The 15,255-nt window shown below is 48.9% G+C and overlaps 1 protein-coding gene across 13 annotated transcripts in view; it reads right to left on the bottom strand.

Annotated features, from left to right (window-relative positions):
- ABCC5 (ATP binding cassette subfamily C member 5) overlaps positions 1–14,814 on the bottom strand; it is an 88,611-nt gene extending 73,797 nt beyond the window's left edge. For 3 of the 13 annotated variants that reach the window (XM_017346971.4, XM_089332031.1, XM_070072399.2), the window contains exons 1-2: positions 14,042–14,261; positions 11,069–11,252 (exon numbers count right to left, since the gene is read on the bottom strand). In XM_017346971.4, the coding sequence (XP_017202460.1) occupies positions 11,069–11,197 (129 nt within the window). In that variant the 5' untranslated portion in view covers positions 11,198–11,252; positions 14,042–14,261. Of the gene's footprint in view, positions 1–11,068; positions 11,253–11,522; positions 11,612–12,082; positions 12,301–12,393; positions 12,637–13,832; positions 13,944–14,041; positions 14,262–14,569 lie in introns of those variants that run through there. The other 10 variants (XM_070072395.2, XM_070072398.2, XM_070072400.1 and 7 more) reach the window with 8 other exon arrangements.
- Positions 14,815–15,255: the final 441 nt, after the last annotated feature.

Genomic DNA, 15,255 nt, shown 5'->3' on the forward strand with positions numbered 1-15,255 from the left:
CGGTGGCCAGACAGCCCAGCTACAGACAGGGACATCTGCAGCAGGCGATTTGTTCCAAAGGGAAAAATACTGCTTGATCCAGGAGTTGAAAAAAAACATTAGATGAGAAAATACTGCTGCCATTTTTATTCTCTTTATGACAATGTGGCTAAGAGCACTTTTTTTTTTCTGCCAAGGTGATGGCAATGGGCCAGGAGTAGGGACATTGGGGAACCAGAAAGGTACAATGAAAGTTCGGATTCTGCCAACGTTCAGACGAAGGCCAGGGAAACACACAACCACAACACGCATGCCCATTTGGAGAGGGAAACAGGAACAAGCAATTCAGAAGCAACAGAGCGGCCTGCACAAGTCTCCCTCCGTGGCCCTAATGCCATCTCTCATCACAGTCGTAATTAACGCATGTACCCAAACCACTGCCGGGCCGGCCTTATCCCGGCTGCAAGGGAGGAACGTTTGCCAGACAGGGCAACCGTGTGTTTTCCCCTGCACTGAGGCCTCTGGGACGAGAGAGAGGGGCCAGAATTCATTCCCCAGGCTGAACAAGCCACCCTCTCTGTGATGGCGGACAACAGCAGGGTAACCTTACTCCCCGGCAGCCTAAGCGCTGGGGGTTATCAAGCTGTTCCCCAGTTAGCAACGGCAGGCATCCAGCGCCAAGGCAGTGGGCCGCACAGCTTCCCAGGCCAGGAGAGGCTGCAGAACTCACGGCTGGCGCCGCCCTGCAGGACAGCAGTAAAAGGGCACAATCCTGGGATCCCACAAGTCTTCCTCCCCTAACACAAACACAGAGCACACAGGCTGTACTCGGGAATCCTGATTCCTTCCTCGGAGAACAGCTTTTGGCGGAAGTTGGGTCCCACAGGCGCCTTTACGGCAAACATCTAAAGGCCAAACTTTGAAGGGGAACGGTTGTGCCCTTAGAGTTCCCGAGAGACTCAGAACATTACAAACTAGGGGCCGGCACTGTGGTATAAAAGGTTAAGCCTCCACCTGCAGTGCCGGGATCCCATACGGACACGGGTTCGTGTCCCAGCTGCTCCACTTCCGATCCAGCTCCCTGTTAGTGCATCTTGGACACCAGTGGCAGATAGCCCAAGTCCTGGGGCCCCTGCATCCGTGTGGGAGACCCAGAAGCAGCTCTGGGCTCCTGGCTTTGGCCTGGCCCAGTTCCGGCTGTTGTGGCCATCTGGGGAGTGAACCAGTGGATGGAAGACCTCTCTTCTCTGTATCTCTGCTTTTCAAATAAATAAATCTTTAAAAAAATACTCAAAATTAAATTGAAAAGAAGAAATTAAAACTGCTCTTTAAATTTAAAAGGCTTTTCCGCCCGTCCTACCTCCTGCAAAAGCAAAACAATCTCCCCCAAGTCCTTTCCTCTCCCAGTTCTCCCCACAGCCTCACTCCCCAGCCGGCTGTTCACGGGATCCTGACCACCTCAGGCTCTTCCCTGAAGAACTGTGACGAGCAGCCCCTTCAGCCAAAAGGGTCAGCCACACTCTAGAACTGTATCTTCATGGGGGAGACGCAGGATGCGGTCGACAGAACCTACTGCTGCGCATGCAGCCCTGCCCTTGGCTGCCAGCGCCAACGCGCTGTGTGGCGGCCCGTGGCTCCAGGGGCGCCGTGCTCCTCGTGCTGATGGTCAGCTAGTGCGGCTTCCCCGGGGGAATCTATCCAGCCAATGAGCAGAACTCAGGAGCAGCGCCGTGGGAAGCCAGGTGTTTTCCTGTGGGTCATAGTCTCGCATCACCGCACAATCAGCAGGAATCTGAGGACTTTCAGTTGTTTCGTAAACTTAACTCCAAGGAATTTATTCCAAGCTCCTATGACACCGGAGAGTGTGAGATTAACCTTGTTAAGATCATAATAAGGATTAAACCGAAATAAATCACAGGGCGGGGAGCACACAGGGGAAACACTTGGAGGCCACTAGGTGAGACTTTCTTCCCGGGGCTGCTGGCTGCACCCTGGAACCCGGGAGGCAGCTTGGTAATGGAACCAAAGCCTGGGTTTCCTCCCCAGAGACTGATTTATTTGGTGTGGGAAAGCGGCCTGGCCCAAAGTGGTTTTAACACGCAGACTGGTCCGAACACCACTGCTGACTTAGCGGAACTTGGCAATGCTGGTTTTTTCCATTTGACAAAAATCTCTTCAACAAGAATTTTAGGAGTTAGCTTTAAAAAAAAAAAAAATTATTTTTCCAAAGAAAACCCTTCAGCACCTGGCCCGATGTGTTAAAGGCTTCACACGGCAGGTCTCGGGCTCCGTCTGCACTGGCCTGGTTAATGTAAAGATGACTGCTGTAGCTACCAGCAGAGTGAAGAGGGTCAACACACAGAAAGGAGAGAGGCACCGCAGGGCGGACACGCTGCTTGGCCACACGGGAAGAGCCCGGTCTGCTGAGCGTGCCGCTCTACACCCGGGCCAGTCATCGCAGCGTCTACCTTGCCCCTTTGTGGGGCAACTATTCTTTCTTGTCCAGTTGAGTTAATTTCACTCTCAAAGATTAGTACAGTGGTCTTTTGAAAAATTAGTGTGGTGATCGAATGATGGCAAAGAGGGAGAGCTGAAGACCCTGCCACCATGGCAGGAGGCACACACACAAGCTGAGCGGCAGGCTGTTGGGCTGTTTCTCTGCCATGAGCGGCAACATTTAAGTCTGCCCAATCCTAGATGTGGATAACGCTAAACGAAAGCAAACGTGGTGTAGAGATTATGAGATCCCTACAAAGCCGGTCAACTATAACCACTTAATATAACCCATTCTGGGTAGTTTGCTTCTTAAAGTCTGTATTTCAACAACACAGAACAGATTTCCTAACAACAACATGTGACTCTTTTAGCAAGGTTTTGCTTTTGAAAACAAGCGTATCGTACTCCAAGGTTAGGAGCAGCTGTCGGGACTGCAGGCGTCTGCCAGCTGTTCTGTGGGCAGGGGAACATAACGCTTTAAGGGAAGCCAGGAGCTCCGTTAACTCCAGAAATAACAACACTAAGGAGGACCAGCCCTAGCTGCAGCCCACTGAGTAAACTTCTCTCTTGGACCAGACTCTGGGGAGACGGGGCTACACAGGAACTAGGAGCCATGGCCTTTGAGAAAGACCTACCCATTTTTTTAACACACGTACATTTCAAAGTTAGTCTTGTTTTTGGACTCCATGGGCAGGCCTTGGTAAACAGAAGCTCCCATCTGTCATTTCCTAACAGAAAAGAACCTTAAATAATTACAATATATTTAACATCTAATTACTTAAATAGGCTAACTCCTTAAAAGCAGGGAATGGAGGGAAGCAACAGACAAGTTTAATTCTGCTAATTAGTGGACTTCAATGCACCAAATTAATTTTACATTAGTCTGGAAGTTTGCTAATGGCAGGTTCAGCCACTGCAAAGATTTCCAGAGACCCTCCTCTCCTGTCCCTGGCAAAGACCTTTTTATTTTTTATTAAGAATTGGGGGGGGGGGGGGGCACAGCGCTGTGGCTCACTTGGCTAATCCTTCACCCGCGGCACCGGCATCCCAAATGGGTGCCGGTTCTAGTCCCGGTTGCTCCTCTTCCAGTCCAGCTCTCTGCTGTGGCCCAGGAGTGCAGTGGAGGATGGCCCAAGTGCTTGGGCCCCTGCACCCGCATGGGAGACCAGGAAGAAGAAGCTGGCTCCTAGCTTCGGATCGGCACAGCGCCGGCCATAGCAGCCATTTGGGGAGTGAACTAACGGAAAGAAAACCTTTCTCTCTGTCTCTCTCACTGTCTATAACTCAACCTGTCCAAAAAAAAAAAAAAAAAAAAAAAGAATAGGGGAAAAATAATGGGATAATGGGACATTAAAGAAGGCATTAGCAGAAGGCTACCTAAAAGTGGAACCAAAATTTCATTGAAAAAGCTTTTCTTAATCACTTGTAACTGTGTGTTTATCTTAACAATATGCTTACGTACTGAAAATTGCTTACAAACAGGAAGCAAGTTCCAATACGTTGCTTCCTTTTTGATGGAGATCTCCTTTGACTCATGCCAACAGGCTATATTTATTTCCCTTAAGCAGCGTTTCCTAGGAAAGTACAGCAGTCTTGCTGCAGACAGCGTAAGAGAGCTCATGATCAAGGCCACGGGCCAACCTCAGGAGTCCCATGAGCACTGATGCTATCACCAAGCAGGAGAGCCACCTGGGCTCTCACCAATAGCAGCACTGTTGTCATCTTCACTGGGAAACTCTGAGCTGCTATTGGAGATCAACACCGGGCACCAGGCCAGATACCGTATCACCCAGCAGTGCCTGAGACACCTATCGAGTCTTGTAAAGCTTTATGGATGCCTACAGGGAGGAAAAGGAAATTTTTAAAAAAAGGCAGGCAGGTGTTCTTACTCATCTTAACAATGTCCAGAAAATCTGCCGAGTCACTGAGTACCAAGCAAGAGAAAAACGAAAAGCTTCCAAATACTCATCTTCTTCATCCCTCTCTCCTTTCCTAAGACAAAGTAGAACTCACAGGTGATATTCCTGACCCTGAAAACACAAGGGCACAAATTCACAGACTCTTATAGACTCTTAGTCTATAAAGAAAATCTCAGGGTCAAATTCTCTAAAAGTATAATGTACCAGACAAGATCATTTTATGAAAACAACAGTTGTTTGTGGATAGAGGTCAAGGGTAAGTGTATTTTTTCCAGCTATAATCTTACAAACTTGGCACATCTTCTACAATGAGCCCATACTGCTTTCATAACACTATGCTTAGCATAATTTCTGATTAGATCCACGTCCTCCTGATTCCTACAATGTAACTGCAGCTCAACAAAATATTCCAAATCACTAATTATGAAAACTCCAAGCATGATTGAATGGTCAAATTAACTGACAGGGGTGGGGAACATATAAGGCCTGTGAAGTCATTTGCTTTGCCTCTGCCAAGGCAACCACAGGTGGAATTTGAGATTCAATAAATCTACAAGAGGTTAATCTTTAAGCTGACAATTTGATATAGCCTGCGAATGATGTTATCAATACCCACATGGTCTTTGGCAGACAAAAGGTTCCCACCCCTGGAATGGAACTAAGGAAACACTAAGGGAAGATCCCTAGACTTTTATGAATATTTGCTTTGTTACCTTTCTTAGATGAGAATATTGTAATTTGGTGGGAAAAAAATTCTACTAGTGGCAGACTTTTGAGAGAAGGGTAAAAATAGTGCAGAAATAATGGCACCTGATCTTTAGTTGACTTCTGCTTATTTTCCACTCTTCCTCTTTCCCAGATTAGACATGCCAGTAAAAAACAAGTCACCATTCCCTTTGACCCGACAGCACTAAAGTTTGTAACAGCATTAGATAGTGTCTTGCTTTTGCTTATAATTTAAAGCAATAAAAATCCAGATTCCTTGGTTTATTATTCAGGAATACACACACAGTCTGAAACCCACCAACTTTGTCCTCTTTATGTATGACATCACACACATTATGCTTAAAGACAACAGGGTCTGGTTGTCCTTACTTCCAACTTGCTCTTCAGCCTGGTGTGTTCTCATTTCTCCAAATTCTACCTATTCTTCAAGGCTCCAGTCAAAGGCTACCTCCTCTTGGTGTCTTCCTGAGAGAGAAGCAATTCTTCCTTCTTATTAATTTCCATGGCAGCCAAATTATAGGCATCTAAGCACACGTCTGCGAGTTGAGGCTTGTTCGGTGGTCAGGCAGGCCCAGTACCACTGTATCTGCAACCAGACCACTGGAGAGTGCTTGAGCATTTGCCAAATAAGAAAACGCTTAACCATCATCTCTGAAGAAAAGAAACACATCGGGGGTGTGCAGTCTGGTGATCTACAGGTGCATGTGTGAAGACAATTCTAAGAAAGGGAGCCCTGCCTGGAGAGTCATGCCTTGGGCACAGTAATGGTGTCAAGTAGTGGCCTAGATATAAATCTCCATGCTGGCTGAAGTGATGGCAGCCCAACGCCAGCTGAAGTTACTACTCAGGCTCCAAGAACGAACAGTCGTAGAAAGCAGCACTTGAGGACTGAAGGACGCCTGTGAGGCATCCGTGTGTGTGGCCATAGGCGTCGACATCACAGTCCTAAAGAAAGGGTAGGTGTGCAGATTTTTTTTTTTTTTTTTTTGACAGGCAGAGTGGACAGTGAGAGAGACAGAGAGAAAGGTCTTCCTTTGCCGTTGGTTCACCCTCCAATGGCCACCGCGGCTGGGCGCACCGCACTGATCCGATGGCAGGAGCCAGGTACTTATCCTGGTCTCCCACGGGGTGCAGGGCCCAAGGACTTGGGCCATCCTCCACTGCACTCCCTGGCCACAGCAGAGAGCTGGCCTGGAAGAGGGGCAACCGGGACAGAATCCGGCACCCCGACCGGGACTAGAACCCGGGGTGTCGGCGCCGCAAGGCGGAGGATTAGCCTAGTGAGCCGCAGCGCCGGCCTATGCAGATGTATTATTTTTGCAGTAATTCCCTCCAAGCATATGTAGGGAAGTTCAGATATTTGAAGATAAGAGTGATTGGGGCAATCTTCCCAAAGAGATTCCAAAAGAAAGATTTGGTCGTAATATTAAGAAATGGGCAAAGTGTGTGTTCTGAATCTTGGCTTAAAGCTTGTGGCGGTGGGAGGCACTGGACTTCTCTTGAGTCCTCTGCTTCTGATAAGGCTTCATGCCTCCTTCTTAACTGGATCCAGCCAAGGCCAATGGTGGTGAGTGAAACCTCATCTTCCAACTTGGGGCACAGAGGCAGCCTCCTCTCTTGCTACTCAGAGGTGCCGTCTGTGATTTCTGATGGGTGGCAGGTGTGCCTGACATTGGGCGTCCCTGTCCCAAATTTCCTCTTTATCAACTGATGATGTGGTTGTTGGTTTTGATGGTGGGACATGAAACTGCAATCTCTAGCCAATGAGCTGCTTACCTTCTACTTCCCAACTACTCATATTATCCATTTTTACACCATCTCAAACTGCATTTTTTTTTCATCTTGCTGGTTCTCTCTGTCTGCAAACTTACAACATATGAGCAAGCTCAAGATAAATATATCTTACACATATTTTCTTTTTTGACAGGTAGTACTCAAGAAGATTCTAGATGGTATGTGGACTTTTAAAAATACTTTTAATAGCTATGCATTTACTTTAATGTGTGTCCAAAAAGAGGATGAATAAACCTATGATTTTATAGATTAGGTCAAGGCTAAGCAAGAAAAAAAAAAGAGAGAGGGAAAATAAGGATAAATTACAATAAATACTTTAAGTAAAAAAAAAAAAACTTCAGAGGGTACAAGGATACAGCAAAAATCAGGGAAACAGCATTCTAATTTAGAGGTTTAGGAAACATGAAAGAGTAATGGGAACAACACTCATGTGGACTCCTGAGATTTACTGAGGTTGAACTAGCTGTCCTGTTTCTTCCAGAAAAGGCTCTGTCACATGGGGAATGGGGGGTGGAGGGTAGGGGGTGGGGTGGGGAGGATTGGCGGCCACGGCTGCTGGCTCAATCATTTAGGCAACGAAAGACCCAGCAATGACTCTGCAGTTCACCTACAGAGAAAGGGCGTGCTGCTGCCAGTGCTCATGCTAATGTCAAGTCTGGCCTAACAAACTGGACCGGACCCTGTCCCCGACGATGTCACAGGCCCCAGCCACCCTTGGGCTTCATCTACATGGACACACCTCTGGCTCCAACATGTTCCCCCTACTCCTTGTCTCTCTTCTACCTACTGATTATTTCACCTGATGCACTTCAAATACAACATGTTTAGAATCAAACTCACTCTTACCTCCCAAATCTCCTTCTCCCCTGTGTCTTCTCATATGTGTAAATCCTTACCACCAATTCCAACACCCCAGTGCCTTCCTCCCATTCCAGACACGCCCCTCACCGTCTGCCTTCTCCTCCATCCTCACTTCCATGCTTTCAAACAGACTCGTTTCAAATGGGTAGTCGCAACAGCCCCCTGACTGTTCCTGTGTTTTGAGTCTCTCTCCTGTAGCAGACTTTTTCTGCATTGTTTCAAGACTAATCTTGCTCTTTAAAAAAAAAAATATTTGAAAGGCAGAGCAACAGAGAGGGAGAGATAGAAAAAGGGAGATCATCTTTCTACTGGTTCACTCCCCAAATGACCGCAGTAGCCAAGTCTGGGTCAGGCCAAATTGAGGAGCCTGGAACTCCATCCTGGTCTCCCAAATGGGTAGCAAGGGTCCATGTACTTGGGCCATCTTCCATTGCCTTCCCAGGTGCATTAGGAGGAAGCTGGACTGGAAGCAGAGCAGTCTAGACTCAAACTAGCACTCTGATATGGGATGCCATTACCTACTACACAACACTGGCCCTAAGACTAATCTTTCCAAGGTGAAAAACTAGTTTTTAAAAATCCCTTCTCAGTTCAATGTCAGCAGACATCAGGGATATGCAAATGGAAACCACAACGAGATGTCAGACATCCCTATCAGAATGCTAAAATAAAAATGACAGCACTAACTTACCAGTAAGAATGCAGGAGAACTGGCTCATTGCTGGTGGCCATGTGAAATGACACAGCCACTCTGGGACAAAGCACTGCAGTGTCTCATAAAACTAAACGTGCACTTACCATATGACCCAGCAACTGCAGTCCTGGGCATTCACCCAAAGAAAGGAAACTAAGGTTCATAAAAAACCCTATATACAAATGTTCAAAGTATCTTTATTGTTATTCCACAAACTGGAAATAACCCAAATGTCCTTCAATGGATGAATAATTAGACAAACTGTGTCCCACCTACAACATGGACTACTATTCAGCAATAAAATGTAAAGTCCTATGGATGCACATAACAGATTAGGTGCCTATCAAGGAAATTAGGCCAAGAGAAAAAAGCAATCTCAAAAAGGCACATACTCGGTGACGCTATTACACAGCGTCTTACAATGGCAGGGATAGGGAAAGGGTGAGTGGTTAGGAGAGGAGCAGGGGGAGGTGGAGGTGGCTGTGAAAGAGGTGCATGGGAGATCTTTGGGATGGGACTTTCCCATCTTGACTGTGGCAGTGGTCAATCAAATCTGTACATATGGAAACAGTCCATGCAGAGCCTATGTGCATGTGTGCACACATATATGAGTGAGTGTAAAACCAGTGAGATCTTTTTTTTTTTTAAACAGGCAGAGTTAGACAGTGAGAGAGAGAGAGAGAAAGGTCTTCCTTTGCCGTTGGTTCACCTCCCAAGTGGCCACTACAGCCGGCGCGTTGGAGCTGGCGCGCTGTGACAATCCAAAGCCAGGAGCCAGGTGCTTCTCCTGGTCTCCCATGGGGTGCAGGGCCCAAGTACTTGGGCCATCCTCCACTGCACTCCCGGGCCACAGCAGAGAGTTGGACTGGAAGAGGATCAGGGACAGAATCCGGCGCCCCAACCAGGACTAGAACCCGGGGTGCCGGCACCGCAAGTGGAGGATTAGCCTAGTGAACCGCGGCACCAGTCTGTAGTGAGATCTTAAGGTCAGGGGTTATTTCAAGGTCAACCAATGTCCTATGATGATACTGTACTAGTTATGCAGGTCATTACCATTGAGAGAAACTGGATGACGTGTGCGTGTGTGTGTGTATACACACATACACATATATGTATGTATATGTGTGTGTGTGTGTGTATATATATATATATATATATAGGATCTTTCTCCATGTTTTTACAACTGGGTATGTATCTATAATGATCTCAAAATAAGAAGTTACAAAAGAAATCCCAGTAACTTCCCAGAGCCCCCCAAGGACTGCAGGAAACGATTCCCTAGCAGCACACGCAGCTTTTCTGAGCTCCCCATCCGCATCCCATGTGCTAGACAATTGGTTCTGAGAGCTAAGGTTTATGGAGCGCTGGACACATGCCAGGTACCGTTCATGCTAGGCAATTTCTGTGTGTGAGTGCGCTTAATCCTGGGCAATCTCATGAGTTAGGTACTGCTGCTGACACCGCTTCATATGCAAACCTCTGATGGGTATGACCACCTCACCCAAGGTCTCACCGTGCCAGATACTTTTTCTTCTCCCATGCCTGTGGGTCTTTATTGCCTAAAAAACCTTCCTACCTGACCTCCCTTTAAGGCTCTGCTTCCCAAGTCGTCACCTGTGTGACCTTTTCCACATTCAGCTGCTACACTGGAAGAGCTCAGAAGCCATCCTTCAGGACACGCTCAATTAACATAAGGTCTAGACAACAGGGCACAAAGAAGTATTAAGTCTGGTGCCAAAGACGTATTTGACACTGATTATGTGGAATCTAGGCTTCTGCAAAGTGAATCCTGAATGGGCCAGCATTCTGTCAACACAGTGGGGGACAGCAAGACCTCGTGGTGGGACAATGCTGATTCACACACAACAGAGCAACAGGTCATGTCAGCCTGGTGACATGCCAGTCTCAGGTGGCAAAGCTGATACCTTTCCCAACTCCCAAGATTTGACATCACAGACACACAAACAGTTTCCTTAAGCTAGTCACCCACATTCTGCCCTATTAGTCACTTCTGCAGTTCAAGAAAGAATTCAATGCCTTTCTCCTAGAAGAAATGTTTTTCTCCAGTATAAGAGGTATCTTCATGATTTACACTGGAGGAAACCAGACTTCTACCTAAAGACTGCCGAACATCCGTGAATTCACTTGCTTGCTGATCACCCCACAACTCACTAGAACTGTTCCAATCACCCTCTGGTGTCAGAGTCTCTCCAAAGGATTCACATTTTAAACACACATGAGGCAGAAGATAAAACCGATTTTGCTTAGGTACATGCATGGAGCTTAATGGTTCATATTCTCTCCACCCCCTTCCCTCTTAGATATTGTCTTCTCTTAAGCAAAGAAGGCACAATGGAGTAGAAGTGAGAAAGAGGAGGGTACTAAGGGAGACACAGGCGAGAGGCTGGGAGTCAATCCCTCCTTGCATTTACTGAGTGTTCACTGTGAACCAGTAATTACCCTATCAGTTACCAGGATTCTTCACAGTGACTGATAGCCAATACAGGAAGAACAAAGCTTCCACGTATGCACCACATTTCCCAAGGCGTGGTCTGATACAACCAGCAGGTGAGAAAAAGGACTCCCGGGCCAGACTGACCGGTCGAGTTCTCTTGAACCTGGACTCGTCGCGCTCTCTGTGCTGCCCAGAAGAGCCGGCTCTCTCCCTCACACTCCTGTACCCGGGACTGGGGATGATGTACTCTTTCCCAATGTCGATGTCCTTCATCTCTTCTGAGTGCAGGCGCCACGGCTCACAGACTCTTGGTTCCACTTCAGAATTTCTGAAATGAAAAGTTCATCAAGCACAGATATTTCCTAAATTGCACTTAACCACCTGCTAAAGTGCTTTTACAAGAGGGGGAAAAGGCGGGGAGGGGCAAAAGCATCGAAGCTTTCTACTGGTGCAGCTATAAAAATAATTTTAAAAGTTTTCAAGTATTAATTTATTTTTTAAAGAAAAAATTGAATGTAATAGAATAATGAAAAACAACCTTCTCCCACCTTTAAAGGAAAAAAAATTAGAATAAACACATTAGGAAAGAGATACTCACCCTGTACAAGAAAGCTCAAATCCAAAATCCAATAAACTAATAAGTTTCTTTCTCTTTCTCTTTTTTTGAAGACTTTCTGGGAACTATTTCTGTTTGTTCCATGCATTAAAAATGCCACAACTTTAAAATGCACATCATTTCCCTTACTAAAGTTTACTAAATGAAAACTTACAAAGTATTTATTCTACCAACGAGAGTCCCATCTCTGCATTTTTATAACCAGTTAACAGGCTGGTTGATATTAAAGTTACAGGCTAATATACAAAATATCATTATACCTTGAATTAAAACACCAACTCCCCTGGGGGAAGTATTCTAAAATTAGACAGTACTGATGGTTCCACAATGCTGGGAATATACCTTTAAAAAGCCACATCAAATTCCACACTTCAGAAAGGTGAATTCCAAGATACTTGAATCTTTTCTCAACAAAGCTGGTACTAACACATTCCCTACCCTGTACCACCCCAAACCATTCTAAACCACTGCTTGCCTGGCTAACTCGACATCCTGTATCAACGCTGGTCACTTTAAAAATAAATAAATAAACACATACATACTTCTCTGAAACATGCTTCCCACTCATAGATGATGTACAGTTTCCCAGATACAAGCTGAGAAAACATCTTTCCTATCGGCCCCACTAGAAATTAAAGAAATGTAGCTGTGTTGCTTTGCGGGTTCCAGAAATTCCTGGTTATCACTATGACTAGAGAATACCACCTCTGCAGCACAAAATTCTGACTACTACAATTCATTTTCTAAGGCATCAGAAACAAAGGAGACCACTTACTGATCCTCTTTAATAGGCACTAAATCCCCCTCCCCCCCAAGAGACACGTCCAGTGCCAAAGCAAGCTTGACTTCTCACCTTTCAGAATTCTGGATCAGGTATCCCAGGTTGATGTAGCTGAGTTACTTATCTTAAACACACACAAACACACATCACCTTGCCCAATGACAAACTGCTCATAAAGAACACTGGCTCACCAAGCGAGAGCACGCCAATCACGTCATGGAGACCTCATTAAGGCTAAACTATAAACAGCCCTGGCATCTGCCAGCGTCCCCAGTGTGGAGCAGGAGCTGCACAGGGGAGGAACCCTTCTTGCATAGGGATCACGGCAGTGTAGGGCAGTGTAGGGCAGTGTAGACTCCCCGCCCCCTCCCCCCCAACCTGAGGTTCCCTAGCCTAGCTGATTATCTGGAAGAGGAAAAGATCAGTGTTACTTTAAAATCTACAAAGCTGGGGGGAGGAGTTGGGGCAGAGAGGAGTTTGCAAGGGAGCAGGCAGCCAGCGGAACCCATTCACAACACCAAGCACCATGTCAAGCACAGGAAGATCCTCTCAGTTCACCAGGGACCCAGGACAATCAGGGAAGGTACAGTCAGTGGATGCGCAGAGGGGCAGAGCTGAGCCTACTTCCCGGGTAAGCTACAAATACCGACCGGTGCCTTTTGTGACTGGCACAGGACATTGCTAGATGATCCTAAGGGACCTTGGTGACCTGCCCCGAGAGACCAAGTGATTCCATGCATGAAAGGTGTGGGGAACAGTTTTCCATGATCTTCAACACTCCTCACTCTTCCATCTCCTGGGGGGAAAGAGGCAGAGCCATGAGGGTCACTGGGCCCAAGCCAAGCACAGCTCTTGGCCTTGAACAGACTGGACACAGTCTTCTGTCACCAGGGATAAAAGAGCAGGCAGGCCACAGGGACCCAACCTAGAGCTAGGACCCCTAGTACGTTGTGCAAAGAAACAAGGCCCCAACCTGAAAACCAGCAACTAAGGCCACTGTTTGTATCCTCCTGCTGCAAAGCCTTTTTAAATGTTAACTGGCCCCTGTGGTCCAGGGAGCGGAGAGGCAAAGGGGAGAGATTGTATCCATGTTTAAACCATAGCCAGACGGGGGCAAAGGCAGGATAACCAAGCGGGAGAATCCCCCGCACCCCAAGTTGTCAGATTCAACACGAGCACGGCTGAGCCCACTGGGCCCGCTGGCCTTGCTCCTGGCGACTCTCCTCGAGGTGCCAGGTGCACTCTCCTTGCACCACAGCTCGGCTCAGCTCAGCTCAGCTGCAGGGGGAGGGGAGGAGAGGGAAGTCGCACGGGAACTGTAGCTAGCTAGACTGCTGCTACTGCCCATTGCCTTCATCGCCACGCGCCTGGGTGGACTTCCAGACCTCCAGATTCTCACTCCAGGCCCGGACGCTGCACAAGGAAAATGCGAGGCCAAGAGGACACACGGGGTTTCACCACGCCCCCTGCGATCCGCCCGTTTGCACCTTCCAAGTTTCCCGGTCCCTCACCTGCGCTAGAGACCCCATTCCAACCGATCCTCCTCCTCGAAAACCTTCTGAAACTTTCCCAGTGCTTCCTGCCTCCAGCCTCCCCACGCTGGGGCGGAAACCGAAGGACCCCTGTGTGAAAATACAAAGCAACCCGCAGCGCTGGGCGGATGACAGCCCAGAGCCCGGGCTCCCGCTCCAGGTCTGCGGTGCGTGCTCGCAGCGCGTACCTCCATCTATACTCCGTTTGCAGAAACGGAGGAGGACCGCCTTCGAGGGTCGCTGGTTGCTCAGTCTCAGGCCTGCGACCCTAGGGAGGTGGCCCGGGCCGCCCGCCCCACGATCCCGGCACCGGGACTTGTCTAAGGCCAGATCCGCCTGGGATGCGCTGGCCCCAGGGCGTTCCCTCTGCCGGCTCGGGCCTGGCTAGGCGACCGTGACCCACACCCACGGGCCGCGAACGCAGCACCCCCTGGCGGCCGCTGCTGGGGATGGAGCCAGCACCTCAGACCACTCATTCCAACCCTACCTGCCAGCCTTTCGACGCAGGGCCTCCTCCACCAGCTCCCAGGGGTCGCGTCCAGAGGAGGGGGCGGCGGAGACCAGAGGGAGGTCAGGCCGCTCTTCTCAGGTCTCCGGCGTCCCCCGAACTGCCCGCACCCCCGATCACAGCCCACCATGGCCAGAGGAAACGCAAGGGAGTGAGCCCCATGACAACCGAGGGGCGAGGTGAGAGTGCGGGGGTCGCTGCCACCTACCTGCGTCCCAGCTCCCGGAGAGGAGCGCCGGCCGCTCAACCACGCTCGCGAGCATCAGCCCCGGAGCAAAACAAGCCTTTATAGCGGCATCGGCCACCTCACCGCGCAGGCGCAATGCACAAAGCTTGCACAGGACTGTAGGGAGCTGTAGTCCGGCTTCCAGGATCCAGGGGACGTGGACTTGACGCAGGACTACACTTCCCAAGAACACCGAGGCGGCCTCGAGGGAGGTGCAGGCTGCTCCCCTTTCCACCGCCCCCGGCTCTGCCCCGTTCTTGCCGGTGCCTCTGCGAGCGGGTCTGGAATTTTCTCCCTGGTCGCGTTCCCGGTGGGCAGTCGGCAGGTGGACAGTGGCCCTGTGCCCGCGTGGCCGCGGAGGTCATCGCAGCCGGCGTCCGACCCGGGGAGGCGGCGTCTTCGCGGCCGGCCCATCCCAAATCTTATCTGTTCAGGCGCTTAGGGTTTTACGGTTGCTTGCTCACTACTCTGCCCTGCAGTCTGCACGGATCCGGTCCTTATCCCAGCTGCCCTTCGCGTCCTGTGTGAGGGCTGCTGTCTAGATAATAACATGCCAAGACCACCCTTTCAGAAATGGGGAGAGCCTTAGAAGCGGTGTGCGAACGCATCCCTTTCTTTGTATGAGTTCAACCGAGGCTCCCGGGGACGTTGATGGCTTTTTTTCTGTT

The sequence above is a fragment of the Oryctolagus cuniculus genome, chromosome 4, assembly GCF_051225735.1.
Source record: "Oryctolagus cuniculus isolate XC-2025 breed Fujian yellow rabbit chromosome 4, ASM5122573v1, whole genome shotgun sequence".
In the NCBI taxonomy this organism is placed as follows: Eukaryota; Metazoa; Chordata; class Mammalia; order Lagomorpha; family Leporidae; genus Oryctolagus; species Oryctolagus cuniculus.